Below are 19,653 nucleotides of genomic sequence, written 5' to 3' on the forward strand. Positions count from 1 at the left end.
GGCCATATCACAATTTCCCCTTTGAATCAGAGCTAGAAATCATTGTGAAGAATAAGACGAAAGAAAAGGTGTTGGGTGCTCGCAAACTCACAAGGCACGGCGTGGCGGTAGAGGTTGTCTCGGATAATTTGCTGCAGCTCGTGGTCAGGCGAAGATTTCTGGAAGCGCTGGCTGAGATAGTGTTTCAGGTCCTTGTTCAGCTTATTTCCTGTCATTGTGGACACAAACAGGAAAATGTAAAGCAAAACTTGCAAATATTTTTTGGGTTAAAAGTTTGGGTTTGATTCTGGCTGCTGGATAAAATAAACAGGTTGATTTTGGAATGTACGCTTTCCATTGCCACATGAAGGGATGCAGCTGCTTGCAAAATCACCCTCTGCAGCTTGCCTGTTAGCCAGAACACTCACTGCTAGCATTACGGCTAGCAACTGCAAATCCGTCATCCTACCGATTGACCATCTGGACCCCTGAAATGCATTTAGCCTTCTGAATGTGCACATACATGCATATCTCTTTCCAAGTGTCCACATTACAATGACAGAGTGACCATCTACCTTACTAAACATGTGCCGAAGACACAACAAACAATGACAACATGCATAATCGAATGGACACACGTTTGTTTTCATGATTCATCTAATTATGATGCAGAAGCTTTCATAGATGAAGTCAGTGGCTTCGTAAACCCTTTTCCAAATCAAATTTCTTTGCATTGCTGCTGAGGCCATCTTTGGTTTTCATGGGCAAACAGCTAGTCATAAAGTCCCTGGATTCTGTTTCCATGGAAACTGTGTATGTGCTTGTGTGTTTAATAACATGATTGATATTGTAAGCATAGTACAGGGAAGTGTTATGCACTGGTTGGAAGAGTAGCGTGAGGTTTATGCAAGCTAATACAGTTGAATCTTGCCTGTACAGTACAAGTTGCGGCTATGATATTTTACAGAACAGCCTCATGTATTATGTACGTTTGACTTCTTACTTTTATTTTGAGACGATCATACCGGTGAGCCATAATCGATTTTATTCCATACATTGTTTCAATTCCGACCATTCGGAGGCAAGGCTGAGCGGCGGAAAAGGTCGACACTCAGCCCCCACGGCCAAAGCGACTCCTGAGAGGAATCCCTGCTCCTGGCGCCGTCCCATCCAGACAAATCTCGCAGTGTTGTAATCCTCACCACAGGTCACAGGAAAGCACTCGGGCCAACAGAGAGTGCGTAACACACATGGACAGCAGCATGCTCTTGGAGACACACACCAGTTACTGGAGAGCGATGGATATTGAACCACCGATAAAATGTGTGGCCCAGAATGAATACGAGGAATCTGTAACTTGACTAAATGAACATCAGCTTTTTGGACTACTGTGCCTTCTTATTCTTTTATGCCTACTGAACCGGTATGTGGAATATCTGTACATATTATGTTTTATGGTCTAACTTGTCTCTTTTGACTTTTGGGATAGTTAACATGCATCTCATGAACAAAAGGCACGGCTCATGTCCTCCTAAGCCTTTAAAGCAACTTGTCAGTTCGTTCAAATGACTGCCAAATACGTTAAGGCTGTCGTATAAGCCCATTAACTACAATGACCACGATTACTGCGCGACAGCAACTTTGTGTACCTTGGTCTGTTTTGGTGCACATTTGGAAATGTCGGGAAAATTTATTCCATCATGGCTGCACAATTTTAGGTTTTGAAATCAATGCCGGCTTTATTTCACTTACATTGAATTAGAGAGACCTGGCTAGGAGAACATTAGTGACGCTTCAAAACCAACCCACCCCCAATTCTTTTTGTTGGATGATAATTAAATAAGACATGTCTTTCGAATGCGGCACACCTGTTTTACATTTTCCATAGGCGTCGAGGAGGGGGGCTTCTAATCCATGAGTAAATTTAAGTGAAAGAGGGATAGAAATCGCCACAGAGAACAGAACAGCCAGTCAGGCAAAACATGAGGAGCATTTTTTGACAAAGATGAAATGTGAAAAGTTTTGTACTTCACAAGAATGTCCGAATGCAACTGCCAAGAAGCCCCTGCTCTGCTCCCACACCCACCAAGCCAAGGCCAGACATGGCACCAGTTCTTCATTGTAATTGGTTACGCTTAAGCAAACCATCCACTGGAAGTTGACATCTGTATTTATACCATTTGGTGTGTGTGTGTGGGGGGAGACTCTTAACTGAAACTCTATCCTTTGATGGTGGGGGTGGTTTGAAACCAGAGTTTGAGTGATTTCTTCAAGTTAGGAAGAGGCAGTTAACGTTTGAAAATAATTCCGTTGAACCACAGAAATCAATAGCTGATTTGCAGTAAATGTTTATTTATTTTGTCAGTTTTAAGAAAACAAGTTTCAATGGCTATTGGATTTCTGCCCTTCCTGTACAATCCCTCTCGAATTTGAGTTTGGTTTAACCATGAATTATGCCAAGCTACATCAAGACGAATCAATCTCCTAAGTGAAGACTTCGTCCTTGGCCGCAGTTAATCAGATAATCGCGGCTAATCACCACTTAATTGATTCAACCAGTGGTGACTATGTACTGCACGGTTAACATTCTGCATCATTTTGATCGGGGGCTTAACCATATGTTCTCCTTGTTGGAGAACAGGTGGAGAGAACTCATGTGACTCTTAACAGTGGAAAATCTTGGGCCATAGCCACACAAACTTGTATTATATTAATACTTGTAATGGATTACAGATGCAGAAAGTATGATGTGCAAAATCACAAAGCCCCACCCTGGATTCTGAGGAGAGGGCGCATGGCTGTACACTTCGATTCCTTACACTAGGCACAGGCAGTTCCACAAACACTCAACAAGTATGCAAACATGCCCATATCTGATCTTAACACCTCTATACAAGTCCCTCCAATGTGTGTCTAATATGACAGAGATGGCTGCGCTCTGTATCCATGGCAACAGCTGCCAGATGAGTAAAAACACTGGCGTATTTATCAGCAGTCCATCATAGTCTGCTGCCTCCTTCTGGACTAACAAGGTATTACAAAAACAAAAGACAAAGAAGGCACATGACTGAAGTGATTTTTTGGTGAGATGATGTCATCATTGTGAACAAACCTTGATCAGTAAAAAACGAATCCAGGACAGTCCCAAAATTGTAAGGAAGCATCCATTACAGTCTGTCACTTCATCAAAACCGGTCGCCTTGATGATCCCCTTGAGCTTGTGGAAGCGGGGGGGCATCACACTAAGCCAGGTCAGATGAGTAGGGAGGGTGCTTCAGCATATCTATGTCTTGTGTGAGCCCAGTCCTGGATTATCTGACACACCTAGTGACAGTATGCCACCAAAATGGCTGTCAAATTTGGCCAATCATCAAACAATCTGTAGTTTACCTCTGACAATCAATCAACAATCATCTAATTTTCAATATTCTTCCGATGATTACCACCAAGAGATTCATGTCAGACACAACCATATATAACTTCTGGAGAAATTGAGAAAAGCCAAAGGGAGCCACAATGATATTTTACACTTAGCGTCCAAAAATCTCCACAGAGCACTAAAAGCCAGAGCGAAGCATGATTAACCTCCTTGATGCAAACTTACCGTCAGCACCAGCTAATGATGTGATTGTCGGGCTGATGTATAAGCTAGTTGGAAAGCAGTACTTAAAAGGTTAATTATGGCTCCATTGGGGGCTCTCCCTATTGACAGACAGTATTTCAACGCCAACATATTAGTCTCACGTGACAAGCCATCTGATTGACTAATGCAGGCATGCAGCTAATAACCTAGTTCAGCACTTTTACACAGAGAAAGTATACCATAACCAGTGAATACTAATCAATACCAAACTAGTCACAAATCTGGAAAACAAATGATGTGGAGGGATTGTTAATGGTTTGGCACTACTAAATGTTGAACAGAGGCTGTGATTTACCGAAGTCAAATTCCTTGTTTGGCATGCTCAAACATGGCGAATAAAAAACTCTTGAATCTTGAAATAAAATGTTTTTGTTGGCAGGCAAACAGTGATAATAAATGGCTGGGCATGTATAAAATAAATACACTGGAGAAAATAAGTGTCATGATATCAGGCTGGCAACCAGTCCACGCCACGCTCTGCTCCCACCCAAAGTGGGCTGGCTTGACCTTTGTGAGGATAAGCGGGGATGCAAGCGGTGGAAGTGATTCATAAACACTGCCACCAGGGGGTGCATGTTGCTCAGGATGTGAGGGACAAGTATACGCCAAAGTAAACACATTAGGAGGGTAATTAAAATCAATCCTTTGAAAATTGCCAATTTGTATGAGGGGGATTTTATTTTCCTAACAAAAGTCCTATTTTACAGTTTCACATATTCCCCTCAAAATAGAGCTGCAAATGAAATTCGCTCCACTTAGTAGCCAGGAGAAATTAAGAATGGGGCGGTGTTACCTAATATCTTCAGTTTATATCTTTATTTATTCTCAACCTTATTTTCTCATTCCATACATTGTAAATTATTTGACGAACTACCATAAGCAGAAAACGTTCAAACTAATTTATAACACAGAAATAAGTTTGGGCCCTGCAGGTACAGTCTCATTAATATTTGCAGCTGCAAACTACTAGCATGGCTTTGAGTCTGCGGGGAAATTAACTCTGATGTTTATTATGCGCTCCCACAGTTTAAAATGTCACCCCAGTTCTATTTTTTTCCCCCAATTTAAAATGCAGCCTAATCACACTACTTGAGTCCAAGCTTCTCTTGCCTCTTCTCCGTTTATGTAATCCCCCTGCTAACGACCCCCCAAACTATTTCTTTTCCCTCAGCAGCACACTTTGAACCACCTCTTGTCATCATCCTGCACATATCCACCTCCCTCATACCATCAAAGGGCACAACTGACCCAGTTTTCAATCGTCCATCACCCCGTCACACTGCTGACTCAAGACTGGCTCAAGCTGTTGTGTGAACACACAAACACTCTCACACGCCGAGCTTTGTCCCCGCGCATGAGTACATTTGGCACTTGCATACAAAAGGGACTCAACTCTCCACATCTGCTCACTGATCTAATTTTAGAAAGAGGATGGGAGTGCAAACGTATACTCACATGATCAAGCAGAAATGGGGATTAGAGGGAAGAAAGTTTGTCACAAAGGTGCATCGTTTCCTCATGCACCCCTCACATGTGCCATTAACTTCATATAATATTTGCATTACATTAACACTTATGTCTTTCATCTGAAAAAAAAAATGGCCGCCATTAATTTGCACACATCAAGCTGTGGGTTATTACAGTGTTGTGGGCTAATGTGGGAGCAGTCACTGCTGATTACATCCACGGTCCTTTCTGGGTCAGCATCAGGCAACACTCATCCCTTCACTCCAGGCCAGACATGGCCACATACACACAATTAGGTTGCTATAGCAACAGAAGTTGATATGGACTGATGGTTTTAATCAAAATATATGCAAACTCAAGCCTTCACTGTTTATGATTTGAAATTGTAAAGTAGATATAAAGTTACAGTCCCTCCAGTGGATTTAAAGTGTCATGACATGCTTGTCATTGGCTTCATTTGATGCCATGTGCGCTTAGTCAGAGGCTCATCAGCATAGAACACACGAGAAGATTGATACTTTTATATATAAAAAAAACTCTTGGCGTTGACCCAGGTTAATGCCTCCAGTCTACTGATGAGCTTTAATCCCTTAAAGAGGCCTCCCCTCCACTCCATGGTGACGACAGAGTGACGCAGAGACACACCCACTTCTCTGTCATTGAAAATTTGCTCACCATCTTGTGGGAGTATCATCTCTGAATACGACAGAAATTGTCAAGCGTCTGTAGCACCCAAAATTCGGACCGCATTAGTTATGATGACCTTTTTTGTATTATTTGTTTTGACTGTAAACATTAAAAATGCAGAAAAGTCAGATTTTTTTCCCTGCCAACCAGAAAAGGAAAAAAGAACTTTTCAATAAGCAGTTGTCACTTTTAATTCCAAAACTTTTTTGACATTAATATTAAAAACCAAATTATTGTTCATACAAAAACAGAATAAAAAAAGGCTTTACACAAGACAATTGAACTGCTGCTTCTTCATCCTGTCACATCCATTTATGTCCTTTTGTGATTTTGCGTGGTAGCTTCACTTGGCGACGGCATTTTAGTCAGAAGCGAATCTCGTGTTCCTTGTCATGCTCCCAACTTGAGTCACTTTATCACAAACCACAGCACTTCCAATTGTAAGCCAGCTCGACACAACCACATTTTGGGGGAGCCTGACAAAATAGTAACATTTTGAATTCTGTTTCAAAAAAAGCATGTTCATTTTACTCACACGCTAGTCAACACAAATATGACTGTGTTCAACTACACCCAAGAAGAACAAAAAAAAAAAAGAGCAAGTAAGGTTGAGAAGCTTGGGCTGATGCCAGCTCACTGCAGATGTGCCCCTACTGCTGTACCTGAGGGGAAATGAGCTTAGTGGACAAAAACTACACACATGAAAAAATTACCCAAAGCCAAGTTTTCCATCATTCAGCTTGTCATGGGGTAAACACGTGATCCCCGTTTCCTCTAGAGGGTTTGTAACCTGACGCCAATAGTTACGTCAGCTACATATGGTAAGAAAGTCCAATCTGACTAACTTAGCTTTCAACGAAGCTTTCATTGCAAGAATACAGTGAACCCCCCATTGTCACAGTGGATACATTCCACCCCCACCTGCAATAGTTTATATCCCCTCCCGTGAGCTTTAAACACATTCAAACTTTGTAAAGTATTCCTTAGTGCCTGTTTTCCTGACACCTGAAAGTGAAATTGGATAATTCCTTGCAGAGTTTGTCAAAATCCGCTACTTGCTGAGTGCCAAATGTGTGATGTCAAGTTTAAAGTTGTATTGACAAAAGATCCAACAAAGAAAGAATCTAAATAAATGGAATTCCAAAGAAAGACAGAAGCTCACAAGCCAATTCAGGATCAATACAGCTGAAGTGCTGACTGGATCTAATCACATTCATATATTGATTCGAACTACTTGGATCTCCTTCAGATCGAGTAAAAGTCTAGTGAAAAAAGAGCAGATTTAGCAAAAAAAAAGTCAAGACGCACAAAACTTGACAGGGCAAGCAACACTCATAAAAGGTACACTAATGTAATTTCATGACAAGATTTATCACACTACAAAAGTGAGCTTCACAGATGAAAATGTGGGTCACAGTGGAGACAGAGTTGTTTTAATTCTCTAGTGAGGGCTTATGGTGTTAATGTTAGCAGTCGAGCAAAGTCCTGGGACCAGTCAGAAGCCACAGCATTAACTTCAGCAACATCCAACCCAAAGAGCCAAAGAGCGAGGTTGCTGTGGCTTACAGGGGTGTTTACCTTGGAAGCTGCAGAGAGGTGGAACAAAGCCATACTCAACTTCTAAAAGAGGAAGACAAACATCAGGTCTGGAGAACACTGACGCCACATGAAAGGCCTTCATGCAAACATGTAACCACACTTGGAGGTTCTACTGTACTGTCTGGAAGAAATGACAAATGATGAGGAAATGTGAGAGGCAAAATGCAGCCAGACCCAATATATAAAATATTGGTGTTGAAATAAACAAGGCTGTATTAAAACATGTTTCTGTGTCAATTTATATGCAAATGACTTTCAATCACTTAAGTGCAGTGAGCTGTGCCTAACTCCTCAATCCTCAGGATTTTTTTTTTAAATATATATATATTTTAAAGGAGAGGGCGAGGATCACGTCTGGTATGTCTACTAAAGTTGTTCCAACCTTTTATGTCTTGTGTGTCCCTGAAACTTTTTTGTCATTCCCCGAGTACCACTGACTCGTACTTTCTCCAAATATCAAACGTGACAACTGACTAAACATTTAATTCTCAAGGCATTGTCTTCTTTTTAACTCAAACATGAAAATTAATCGTACGTTGTCTTGAAAATAAATATTTGTCGCAAAAAAAGTGCCCCTTGAGCAGTCATATCAGTTTTAAATATAAAAAAAAAAAAAAACACTTCACAAGAATAATATTCCGACTCACTTCGGGCTGTCATAATTGAATCTTTTCAGAATCAATTATCCCGGCTGTGCCGCGGGTTATTTACTCCACGGGGGAAACAAGTTGTAGTTCGCAAATATCGTTTTATTGACATGCTTCTGAAATGCCTAAGAATATCTACTTATGATGGAAATAAGTGATTAAAAAGAGTCTGCGGAATGTGCTCGCATACCCGTAAGCTTATTTTCTTTGACAGTCTTTGTATGATCACCATTCAATTCGGTCAATGCGAAAACATCTCAAATAGACTTACACATTCTGTCTCATGGGTCAAAAGAATGACAAATATTCTGGGAAGAATAGCAGCATTGTTAGAACAGTACCTCATGCAGAGAAGCACATTTATTTATGACCACAAAAAAGCTGCCCCCTCCCTTAATTTTTTACTGAACAACACAGAATCACAAGCATGGACACTGCCCTAAGCTGAAATTAAAGTCAGCACGAGTTGAAGAATGCAGGGAATTCCAATTGGGAAAATGTAGAAATCCAAACACTACAAGAGTGAGTAAACCTTTTGATTCAGGGTTGGAAAGAACACAAAAAGGCTGCCTCCCTCTGCAGCGCTCATTTGTGCATGCGAGCATGATCAAGCGTGCATTCCAGTCGACTGAGGACAGAAGCACTCAAAGGTAAGTTGATGCGGAATGGCGTAAAAGAGTCGGAGTCGTGCACGCTTAGACCACATTACAACAATTAGTGAGCTGCACCCCCACTCCCCCTCTCGAGCTCTCACAATACCCCCAACCTAGCCTGCAGCAAGCACAAGGCTGCTGAAACTAGAATTTGGTCTCCAAACAGCCTCCCTGACCAGCACACTTTCAGCTAATGTTGTCCATTTCTAAACATTGCAAACTACATGCGGTTATAAACAGAAGCATCGATGATGGATGAGCTTTTCCGCATTACATATACGTATGGACGGAATAAGGACAAGAATGTAGTCAATCTTGTGCCAAACAAAACATCTTATTGTGCACCACAGCTGAGAAAACACATTGGAATTAGCTTCAAAGTCAGCCTCAAGGCACCTTCCTTATCCCTCTGCAGCATTCTGTCTCCAATTGGCGCAGCATTTTATTTTATTTTTGTTTTTGCTCTGTCCACTGTTCCAAGAGGACAAACTGCAAAGGGTCAACATCATCTAAAACTGCAGATGGCCACGAGCGTCAGACGATGCTTGAGGAACAATGAGTCTGGCTCCATCTAAATCTTAAAAAAAAAAAGAGCACATAATTGAGTAAATCTTAACAGAACAGGAAACTATATCTGCTGCACAGCCGTCTGCATTTTAAATAAACTAATTACCCTTTTGCTGCCGATTTGAACAGGCAGCATTTGTGTTGCAAATAACGATGGCGGACAGTTTGGGAAAATACACTCTGGCAACTGACCAACCATACACGCTCGCCTTCGGACAACATAAAAGTCCACTACGACACAATTCAGCATGCATCTGCATCACTTCTCCATCATTCTGGGCCAAAAACTAAACTCGCAGAGCTCCACTTCGGGATGCACGACTCAGGCAAACAATCATCCCTGTGCCCTCCTAATGAAGTTAATTATTTGTTAAACACGCCTACTAGCCAACGATGTATAGCCTCTGCTCCCTCTGATCAATAGTTCTGTTTTGAACTCTTCTAATCATGTTTAAGGGCAGAACAGGGGACGGTTCTGGCAGATTTATTTACAGTGGCTCTGCCCCCTGGTTGTGCACTAACTTTACTTTAATGAGCAGTTTTGACTGTCATTTAATGGACGCACACATACAGTATGCTATCAAGTTGAAAAGCCTCCACATACACTAATAAAACGAGGACAGCCAGAAATTGATTGGTGTAGCTGTAGCGTGACATGTTTTCCTATAGATTCTCCTCTCACCGTGTATACGAGCTTGCTGACAGCATTTAGTGGCCGGCGACTGAAGCGTCCCCCGTGTGATCACTTAAGCGTATTCCAGCATTGTTCCACGTTGGCAGAGATATAATGAAACAAATAAGACCAATTAGATTTGATATTCTTCAACTTACTAAAGCTCGAGTAAAGAATAGTCATAGAAATGATTTCACACAGTGATGAACCATAATTTAGTTACAAGTCCATCATTGCTCATCTGCAATAAATAAATAGAAATTGATAAACAAATAGATATTCAAATAAATAAATAACAAATAAATAAATAAGAATAAATAAATAAACGCTCGACAAAATAAAATAAAAAAATGCCTCTTAGGTCATGCTTGCAAAATTGGAACTATTCCAGTTTTCATGTTCCCACGTGCAGTGAACTTTCCTGCATGGCTGACCAAGCCCTCGTGAAATGACCACAACGTGACCACAATCAGTCTTCACTCGCTATATTACATCACTTCACTTTTGAAGTGACCACGTCTCGAAAAAGCAAAGCAGAGGGATTAGTGGCTGTCTCATGTTGCACCACCACCTCCGGCTTTTTAACATGCAACCTATACGTGACCTCGACTCTCCTGAAAGCATTGCTGGAATAATAAACAAATAGTGAGGCAGGCACCACAAGAAAAAGCACGATGATAGAAAGAATTCAATCAAACATGTAACTTGTCATCACTAAACTCATAATACGTTACTCTGTGTCATTAAATTTGGTAGGGTTCAAATAAATTCAAATAAGGCAGGATGTATCATAAGGAACATTTGTCCTTCTACTGTACCTAAAGCAAACTTTTGAAGCGCTGATCATTCACAGATGGCAAACACAGCTAATGAAAATTTTTATTTACCTCAGCTTAAGCCCGGGGAAAATGTCAAAAGGATGACCTCATCCTTGGTCAGCATAAAAAAAAAAAAAGGATTCTTTGTGTCTCAGTAGTGTGGGAATTTAGAAAGAGATCAGATGACTTTCCCGCATCCTCAGCCAAGCAGCGAGTGAACATGTACAGGTGGTGTAAAGAAAAAAAAAAATGACGCATAAACATAGTCCTTTTAACATGAAGGGCAGTTTAGGTATGAAAACATCGCTCGGGTTTAAAAGACTCAAGACAAACATGTCAGTTGCAATATAACTAGCCATGGGTGGAGTTTTGTTTTGATTTTGAATTTTAAAAAAAGTTCTCTCAGGATATGTTTCTTGTTAAGTAATGTCAAGGGGTTGAGAACATAGCATTCTTTTGAAAATATAAGTGGTGGTCTGGGAACAGAGCACATCTGTTGTTTGTGCAGATACCCCCCCCCAAAAAAAAATAATGTTCATAAGAGTTGAATAGACAAAGGCCTTGAAAGCAGCCTAACTGCCTGAAAACTTGATATGATGGAAGATCAAAGTCTGTGCGGGCGGAGAATTCAGTGCCTGCATGTGCAATTGTGCACTGAAACCCAAGCTGGCCTGTATAGCGTGAAGACAGAAACAAGCTGCATGTGACATCAGAGAACTCTAGAAAAACAGGTCCCACAACATACAGTATCAAGTCATCATGTGTGTCCTTTGAACACGTGTTTTTAGATGGCGTGTTTCAACTTCACCTTTGCTAAATTGACACTGCAAGTCCAAAATGCTTCATTCCGACTGAGGGAGGATTTTGGATTTTACGATTTCCACGAGACACATACTTCTGCATTTTCCTTATTTAATGATCCCCACACTTAATATCTATTTTTAGACTATATTTAATGGTGTATAGCAGCAGTATAGCTTTAGAGCTGTTTTTTTGTGCAGTCGATGGTATGCATACATTACTCGTGCACGGTTATCACATCTGGTTCTTTACGCTGCAGTCACATTGTCAGATATGCTATATGCAATTTTCATCAACATACCATATGCCACGTTTTCTTTTTTCTCTGAACGCTGCCGTGACGAACAAAATGAATTTACGTCACTATTTTGTCACATGGACCATGCCGTATAAATACAACTTTTGTGTTCTTTTCATACCTTGGGCAAGTGATGATTCTCTGTTGAATCAATGAACAGACTAAAGTGTGACCATCATTCCACCACTAGAACCCCACCACTGTGGATGTAACCACAAAAAAAATGCATCGCATGTTTCACCTAAACAAAGCTCCACTTCTAGTAAAAAAATATATATATACCGTATTTTCCGTACTATAAGGCGCACCTAAAACCCTCCAATTTTCTCAAAAGCTGACAGAGCGCCTTACAATCAGGTGCGCCTTACATATGGACCAATATTGAGCCACTACAGCAGGCGTGTCCATAGTCCGGCCTGCGGGACAAATGTATATATCTTATATATGGACAAAGTTTTAAAATGGGCCATTCATTGAAGGAGCGCCTTATAATCCGGTGCGCCTTATAGTGCGGAAAATACGGTATATATAATATTTGCATGTTTGCGTTTCCAGTTCAAAATGCTCTCGCAGACGTAGTCCCTTAAATGGCAGCTCAGTCCTTTTTTAAAATCAAGTATCCCCTGAGGGAAATAAATACAGTACTGTCTTCTGAAGAAATACTACACAGTACACAGGTGCATTCAATCGTCAACTAAATCTTCTTTTGAAATGCCAAGTCAAATTTATTGATGGGGAGTCCTCGTTTTTCAAATCTATCCGCAGGGGGGTGATAAATGTGACGCTATTAGCTTACTAAAAGCAATCAATCAAAACCAGTGAAGACACAGCAGGGGGGAGAATAAAGTATCAGACAGACATGAGCGATGAAGAGAGAAGAGGGATGAACCCCCCACCACACACACACACACACACACACACACACACACACGCACACACACACACACACACACTCGCACTATCCGGGATCAAACTAGTGAATTGTTGCAAAGAAGAACGTGAGGGTGAGAGGTGGAGGACCCAGGTGGCCTGAAATGGGACAAACACACACAGTTACCATCTGCTGGCTCCAGTGGTCCGCTGTGCTGTCCTCAAACAACCTTCCTCTCTAATTAAGCTGTGAGAGGAGACCTCGTGGTGAAGCCATGCTGTTAACAAGGCAGGGTAGAACACCCCTAATTAAAAAGTCCTACACAATATGAGTTGTAGGATTGATTCCTTTTCATAAAATGCGCCAAATAAAATTTCACTAGCCTAAATAAAAATGTAAAGAACAGCTCAATCTTCTCCCCCACTGTCACCCTTGTTTGACCTTTCCACAATTAAGCTTTGCCTGATGTGTGAGGGGAAAAAAAAGTGACGGGGTCCACAAGAAAAATGTCAACATGGCCACTGTTTGGTTTGGGAATACAAAGAAATTTGAACATCCATGGCAGGGAGGCGGGGCTTTGAGGTGACACTGACCCAAGATGAAGGCCAAAAGGAGTATGTTCCTTCACTTCAATGCTGGAATTAACAGTTTTGAAGCTAACATTCTTTCAGAGCTACTTTGCCCTCATTAGATAACAGCCACAAGTGAACATGGGATGATCGGTCAGGGATGAAAGAGCCAACTGTGGGAGTCACGGATAAAAAGAGGTGGAGGAGAACAACGTGACAGGGAGTGATTTCAGTTTGAATGGTGGAATGAGTCTCGGGGGAGGAGGGCGGTTTTGGTTTGAGAGGTGGGGAAAGCCCGATCACAGTTGATTTGTTTCGAACGTGCGGCCCAACTCCGGCTAAAAACGTTTGCCATCTCATCTTGTGCGCTCGGCTCTATTTCACCTCATTGTCAGTCCCATGGCAATCGTGTCTATGTCTTGTGCAGCAAGACACTTTATGGTCAAATGTGGGGTGCGCCCCCTAGGGGGCGCACAGCTATTGCAGGAGGCCATAACTCACCACATGTACAGCACACACACCAGGCCAGCCAACGGTTGGGGTAAAGATTAACTAAATTGAACAAAGCTTTCTTTGACAATGGAGAGCAAAGATATGACATCATTTGTTTGGATCCCTCTTGAATTATTCAACTATTTTATTTGAAACTAAAAGTACTACTTGGAGCATTTGGTGTGTTTTGTAATCAAAACATTGGTGGTATCGCGAGCAGTCAAAGAATGTTACCCTCACTGTTATGTCTTTGCGCTTATTGGAAACATTTGTTACATTGACGCGTTCCTGAATTCTACAAAGTCTCCATTTATCAGTCACTCTCACATCAAAGTGACACCACTCTAAGCAGATGTGGACAACAAGTCTGTTATACCTCTCCGTCTGTACAAAGGAATGTGGTCTGTCCATACTCACACAACTAAATAAAGTTATTTGGCTGCAACATCACGGGACTGAAAGCTTCTGCTTTGGCCACCAATGTTTATCTACTGATTCCCAACGTCATGCACATGGGAGTGTGCACGCATCCCGGAAGATTTTATTTCGTTATCGGCCAAGCCCTTGGAGATGACCGGCGCCTGTGGATTTAAGGCCTTGTTGTCATGGAAACTAAAATGTCACCTGACACCAGTCGGGGACATGTTTGCACACACTTGATCCTATTGCCACATGTATAAATCAAGTTTTAGAACCAGGGTAGGGAACATATCTACTACATGTGTGGAGTCTAATCTCCAGATCATGGATTGCCATGATAATATAAATCATGTTATGGAGCACCGAAGATTTTTTATTTTATTTTTTTTTTTGGGTGGCGGCAGTTTCCTTCTACATTGCTTGTAGCTTCCGCTGCATTCTGCAGCGCAGTCGCTGACAGGTGCAGCACAAATATGCTGCAGTTTCATCCTAACCTGCCAGACTGGCTTTTCCACATGGGGAAATATAGAACACTTTAACCAAACGGACAAGATGATTGAAGACTTGGCTACTCAGCAATAGTAACAAAGAAACAAGCTGAATAAATCTTAATGTTTATAAGAAAAAATAAACATAAATAAGTAAATAAAAAAATAAAAAATTAATGGAAGCTACAACCTTTTTTTTTTTTTTTTACATATAGTAGAAATGTGCAAACAAAGAGCCAAATTGACAATTTTCCTCAAAATTTACTTGGTCCAGTGTTGGGTAAACAACACCTGAATGATAACTGTCTCTAAAACAAAAACAACAACCCAAATTGGTTGACTAGGATTCCAACAGTGTCTTCCAAAGGGACTTCCAAGTGGGTCACTGACTTCACTCCTGTGAAGGCAAAGTGGGGTCAATCCTCACCCCTCTGTGACAGTGTGAATTTGTGTGTGAATGTATGTCTGCAATCCTCCTTTGCTGCCTCACAACAGTTGAGTACAGTCTAAGCTACAACTCATCTTTGATAGAAAATAAAATTTTTTGGGACACCGTGGTGCCAGAAGTGATTTGAAGTTGTGAAAACGAGAGCCATTTTGTTAGTGCCACTGAATCACTCACTCCTTGTATAATTAACCAAACACAAACAGCTCAAGAATGACGGCTGTGATGTAAACAGTCACGATTTTGTAAGACATCACATGATGTTGATCTTGAAACACACCCGCCGGATAAATCCAAATGTGTTCAAAAGCACCATGTCCCAACTGTGTGAAAAACCTCCGCCCTACCATGCAGGAAATACCAGGAGTACCTCAGTGTAGAAAGGCAACACAATGGTTTGAGGAAGCAAGGCAGGAATTAGGGGCGGGGGATTAAAAAAAAAAAAAAAAAAAAAAAAATGCCCTTAGGAAAAAGAAAAAAAAAAAAAAGCACGAGAGGCTTGGTAAAACGACAATGCTTGACACGACTCGTCTTATCACCTCTACACTTGTTTTCCAGCTGTTGTCTCTGATAGCATTGTTCGAGGCGGGGTGGGATGGGGGGGGGCAACACAATTCAACACCCAATAAACCTATCCTCCCCCAAAATCCACTTTTCTCCACTTGTGAGGAAACACCGGCAGACAGTCCTGTCATGCGCTGGTTAATCCCCAGAGCGGCTGTGACAGAGAGTAGGACTACCACACGCACGGTGACTCAGCACGCAAGCACACACCAAGGCAGCTCCAGCCATATTCTTATAAAGCTATCACCATCAAGATGAATACAAATAAAGTGCCCCTGAAAAGAAACAGTGCATCCCTATGCCTGAAAACCCAACAGCCTAATTTGATTTCTTCTCCAATTTATGAGTCTCGACGCCTCGTCGGGCTTGAGGACATGGGGACACATCTTGATTTGAAAACAGAAGGCTCTTAAGTAGATTTAAGCGATACATCTCAGGTATCTAAGATATAGAGAAAAGTTATTTATTTTTACATTTCTTGTGTACTGATGGAGCACATTGCTTTGACATCACAAGAGATTCAATTCTAGCAGGAAAGATATGAGACGAGTCTCCGCCGCCATCAGCATTCCGAGCCCAGTCCCTTTTGATAAGCCATCGCAAGGAACACAAGTGGCAGATGTATGAAAACAGCTCTTATCTCCAAATCATGTCAAGTGGGGAAGTATAGACTGTGTCACTATGACATCATTTCAGACTCACTAAAAGTAAATCTGAGAAAATATTAAAACTTTAAAATGGGATTGGGTTTTTTTCCATATCTTTAGATCCACTGGCAAAACAGCAATGGTTGCTTGATAGCATAATAGATGTCAGTGACACCCGGCAGACACCTTAAACAGTAAAATACTGACGTAGGATGGTGCCGGCTGTGTAAACAGTGCATTCCTGAACAGTGGCGAGCAAGGGAGGGGGGGGGGGGGGTCACTTTTTCATGCATGTGCCTGAGCTTGTGCTCTTGCACGCTACTTAAGTTGAAGACCAGAGACGTAATTTGTGTGGATATTAGCAGCTTCACATGAAGACCCGCTTCAGTCGGTCAATGTGCTCCCGATTAATGAAGAGACGGTGGGGGGATGATGATGAGTACTAGTAGCTATGTGACAAGTCATAATAGTGCTTGGCACCCTTTTCCTTTGGGTATCAGACTGGACTTGTCATGGTGGCCACGGCAAGCGGTGACACACATCCCCCCCATTTAGTCGACACCACATTTGTTGCAGCCGTCACTTAATATTGTCTGTAAAAGCAAGAGCAAGCAACGATGGCGGCAGAGCAGCTATGTGTCTGAACTGAAACAAAAAACAACTTAAAGTAGCTTACACAAGAGATTTTTCAACAACAAAACATTTTGAAAACAGGAGCCTGAATTAAAATATTAGAAAGTGAAATTATCTTTTTTTTTTTTTTTTATGCAAACTGTATCTCGACCATGACAAATGTTTGTTTGATTGGCCATATTTATGTTTGAGTCAAATTATGCATTGTACTATTTTAAAATATATATATTTAAAGCACTTTGTTATGCTGCAACCATTGTGAAATGTGCTATAGTATAAATAAATTATATCATTATATCAACAAAATGCCACTTTGAGACACCACTAGAACAGAGACTACCAGTGACCTCCTAATCAAGACTCAATTAAGACGCCATCCTTTTCCTGTCTTGGCAAATTAGACGCTGCTCATCTAATTAAAATTCTATCACTAAGCTGTCACGCTTTACGCACGCTGCGTAGGTATAACCTGACGCTTATTTCAAGCGAGTGCTTCTGAAATACTAACGGGGAGTATTTCAATCGTAGTAATGGGTGACAGTTTGATGTTCGTGGTCTGGCTGCCTGCACCTATGGGCACCTATGCCTGGGCAGGTAATGAGGGCTGTTCTGAAACTCTGCACTGACCTAAAATGTCAACTTCTGCAGCCAACATTTGAAAATCAGAGAGAACCGTCAGAAAGATGAAAATGTCTCCGGTGATAGTTCTGCATGAATTCAGCAGTCAATGTCCCAATAAGGAATTCTATTTGTTTGTTACATTTTTGAAATTCAGATTACAGTAACAGATGATTTAAAGACTTTATCAAGTTCCCCTTGCCTTGCTGTAGCTGATATGTAACATATGTGGACCTGTCTGTCTTCCCTGCTTCAGATCTTTCTCGACTTATTTATTTTACTCCTGACCTAACAAAGTCTCCCTTTCACAGCCACCCACAGAAAGATGCATTACACATGGTGCTGTTCACCGTCAAGCAGAACCATTACAACGTGACACTTGACATTTTTCTGGGTGTATCGAAAAGGGAAATTTGCCATCGATATTACAAAATCAAAGCATTTCTCGCCAAGCCCCATGAAAGCATCACCGTATTGTTTTTCTTCCCAGTAGCTGAGCTAACACAAATTCTTGGTCACATTAGCCTGGCTGCCATGCACACATTTCAAACGAGAGCAGACCCGTATGATCCCATTCCTGGACACGGTACAAAGAACACAGGAATGCTCAACCCATGTGACGGTGGACAATAAGAGGAGGTTGTGAAGCATCCGCCCGCCGCTTCAAATGCAAATTCCTTTTTAAATGTCTCCATGAAGTGTTTGGTGTCCGCATACGTTTTCATAACTCATGATATACAAGTAGAACATTTGTCATGAGTTTCGGGATTAAAATCTAGCACCTGTGAGAGCTGTGAGATTACGCAACAGAGACTCAAGAGGAATAGTCGGAATTTAGAGCTGCCCCCTGGGATAGATTTGTCCAACTCATGTTGAAGCTCATGACTTTAATTAACCCAAGTGTTTCAAAGATGAGATTGGGAGACTTGACTTTTTCACCCCATGAGTTTTTTTAAATAAACTATTTACTATGTCAAAATACGGCTTGCTGGTCTAAAGGGTTAAAATTATGAAATAGATTTTAAGGGCAACACACAAAAGCAGTTTCCAGGAAGTCATCTCAGTGGTTTTATTCTCACCATGGCAAATTAGTTTGGCATTCTCCGCCTCTGACATCGCGTGGAAGTACCATGCATGACCAACTCATCCTCTCGCACAATACAGTCGCCTCTAATTGAGCTAATTAGCAAAAGAAAGTCAATTCTTCAGCAAACAGCGGCTTTGCAAATGTAAGTCTTACAAAAATGCGCAGCATATTAGTCAAAGACCATAGCTGGAAGGTTTGCTAGGTTTCAATGGAGAGCTTAAAATGAAGCGACGACAATTTCACCCTGAGCTAGGTAAGGCGCTTATACTTAACACATCTTACATTTCTCACTCCTGTCCACATGCTCATATAGGAAAGAAAAAAAATAAAATCACATGTGGGGAAATTAAAGCCAGCGATCTTTGCTTAAACCAAGCTTGGGATAAGGAAATAGGAGTCCTTGAACCACGATCAGAGGATACAAAGGCGGAAGAATTGTTGAGGGAAAGAAATGGTGTCCGCCTGCAAGAAAAGGAAATAAGCACTTCCACAATCAAACTCTGTCATGAACAATGGCACGAATGCACACACGAAAGAGCATTAATGGAATCATCCTGAGGCTATCTAATTAGCAAGCCACAATTTGAAAAAGATGCATAATTGAGTCCTCAACAAGTTTATGACTGATGGGGTGTGACAAATCATCACGCCATCATTGGAAAACAAATCAAAACCAGTCTGGGATCAACCTTTGGTTGGTGTTCAATGAAGATGGCTCAAAAAGTGTGGTTACACCTGTCAAATTTTGGTGATGATGCACTGATTCATTACAAACAAAGCACAAGCTGCACCGTCATAATTTTGAGAAGTTGTATTATAATCATTATCTATTTCACTTTAGAGTATTTCCAACATTGAAATCCCACAAAAACATTGCGTTATTATCAGCTACTTTGTATGCCAGAGTAGCATGATTACATAATCCTATTAAATAGCCTTGTAGGATCAATAGACGGTAAAATCGACACAATCGGAACACACTTGACA

General features: G+C 41.2%; 1 protein-coding gene across 4 annotated transcripts in view; it reads right to left on the minus strand.

Moving 5' to 3' along the window:
- magi1b (membrane associated guanylate kinase, WW and PDZ domain containing 1b) overlaps positions 1–19,653 on the minus strand; it is a 62,310-nt gene that overhangs the window by 40,062 nt on the left and 2,595 nt on the right. For all 4 annotated transcript variants that reach the window (XM_088388991.1, XM_088388988.1, XM_088388987.1 and 1 more), the window contains exon 2: positions 92–208. In XM_088388991.1, the coding sequence (XP_088245117.1) occupies positions 92–208 (117 nt within the window). The remainder of the gene's footprint in view (positions 1–91; positions 209–19,653) is intronic.

The sequence above is a fragment of the Syngnathus floridae genome, chromosome 11, assembly GCF_059516105.1.
Source record: "Syngnathus floridae isolate MCC-2025c chromosome 11, RoL_Sflo_1.0, whole genome shotgun sequence".
Taxonomy (NCBI): Eukaryota; Metazoa; Chordata; class Actinopteri; order Syngnathiformes; family Syngnathidae; genus Syngnathus; species Syngnathus floridae.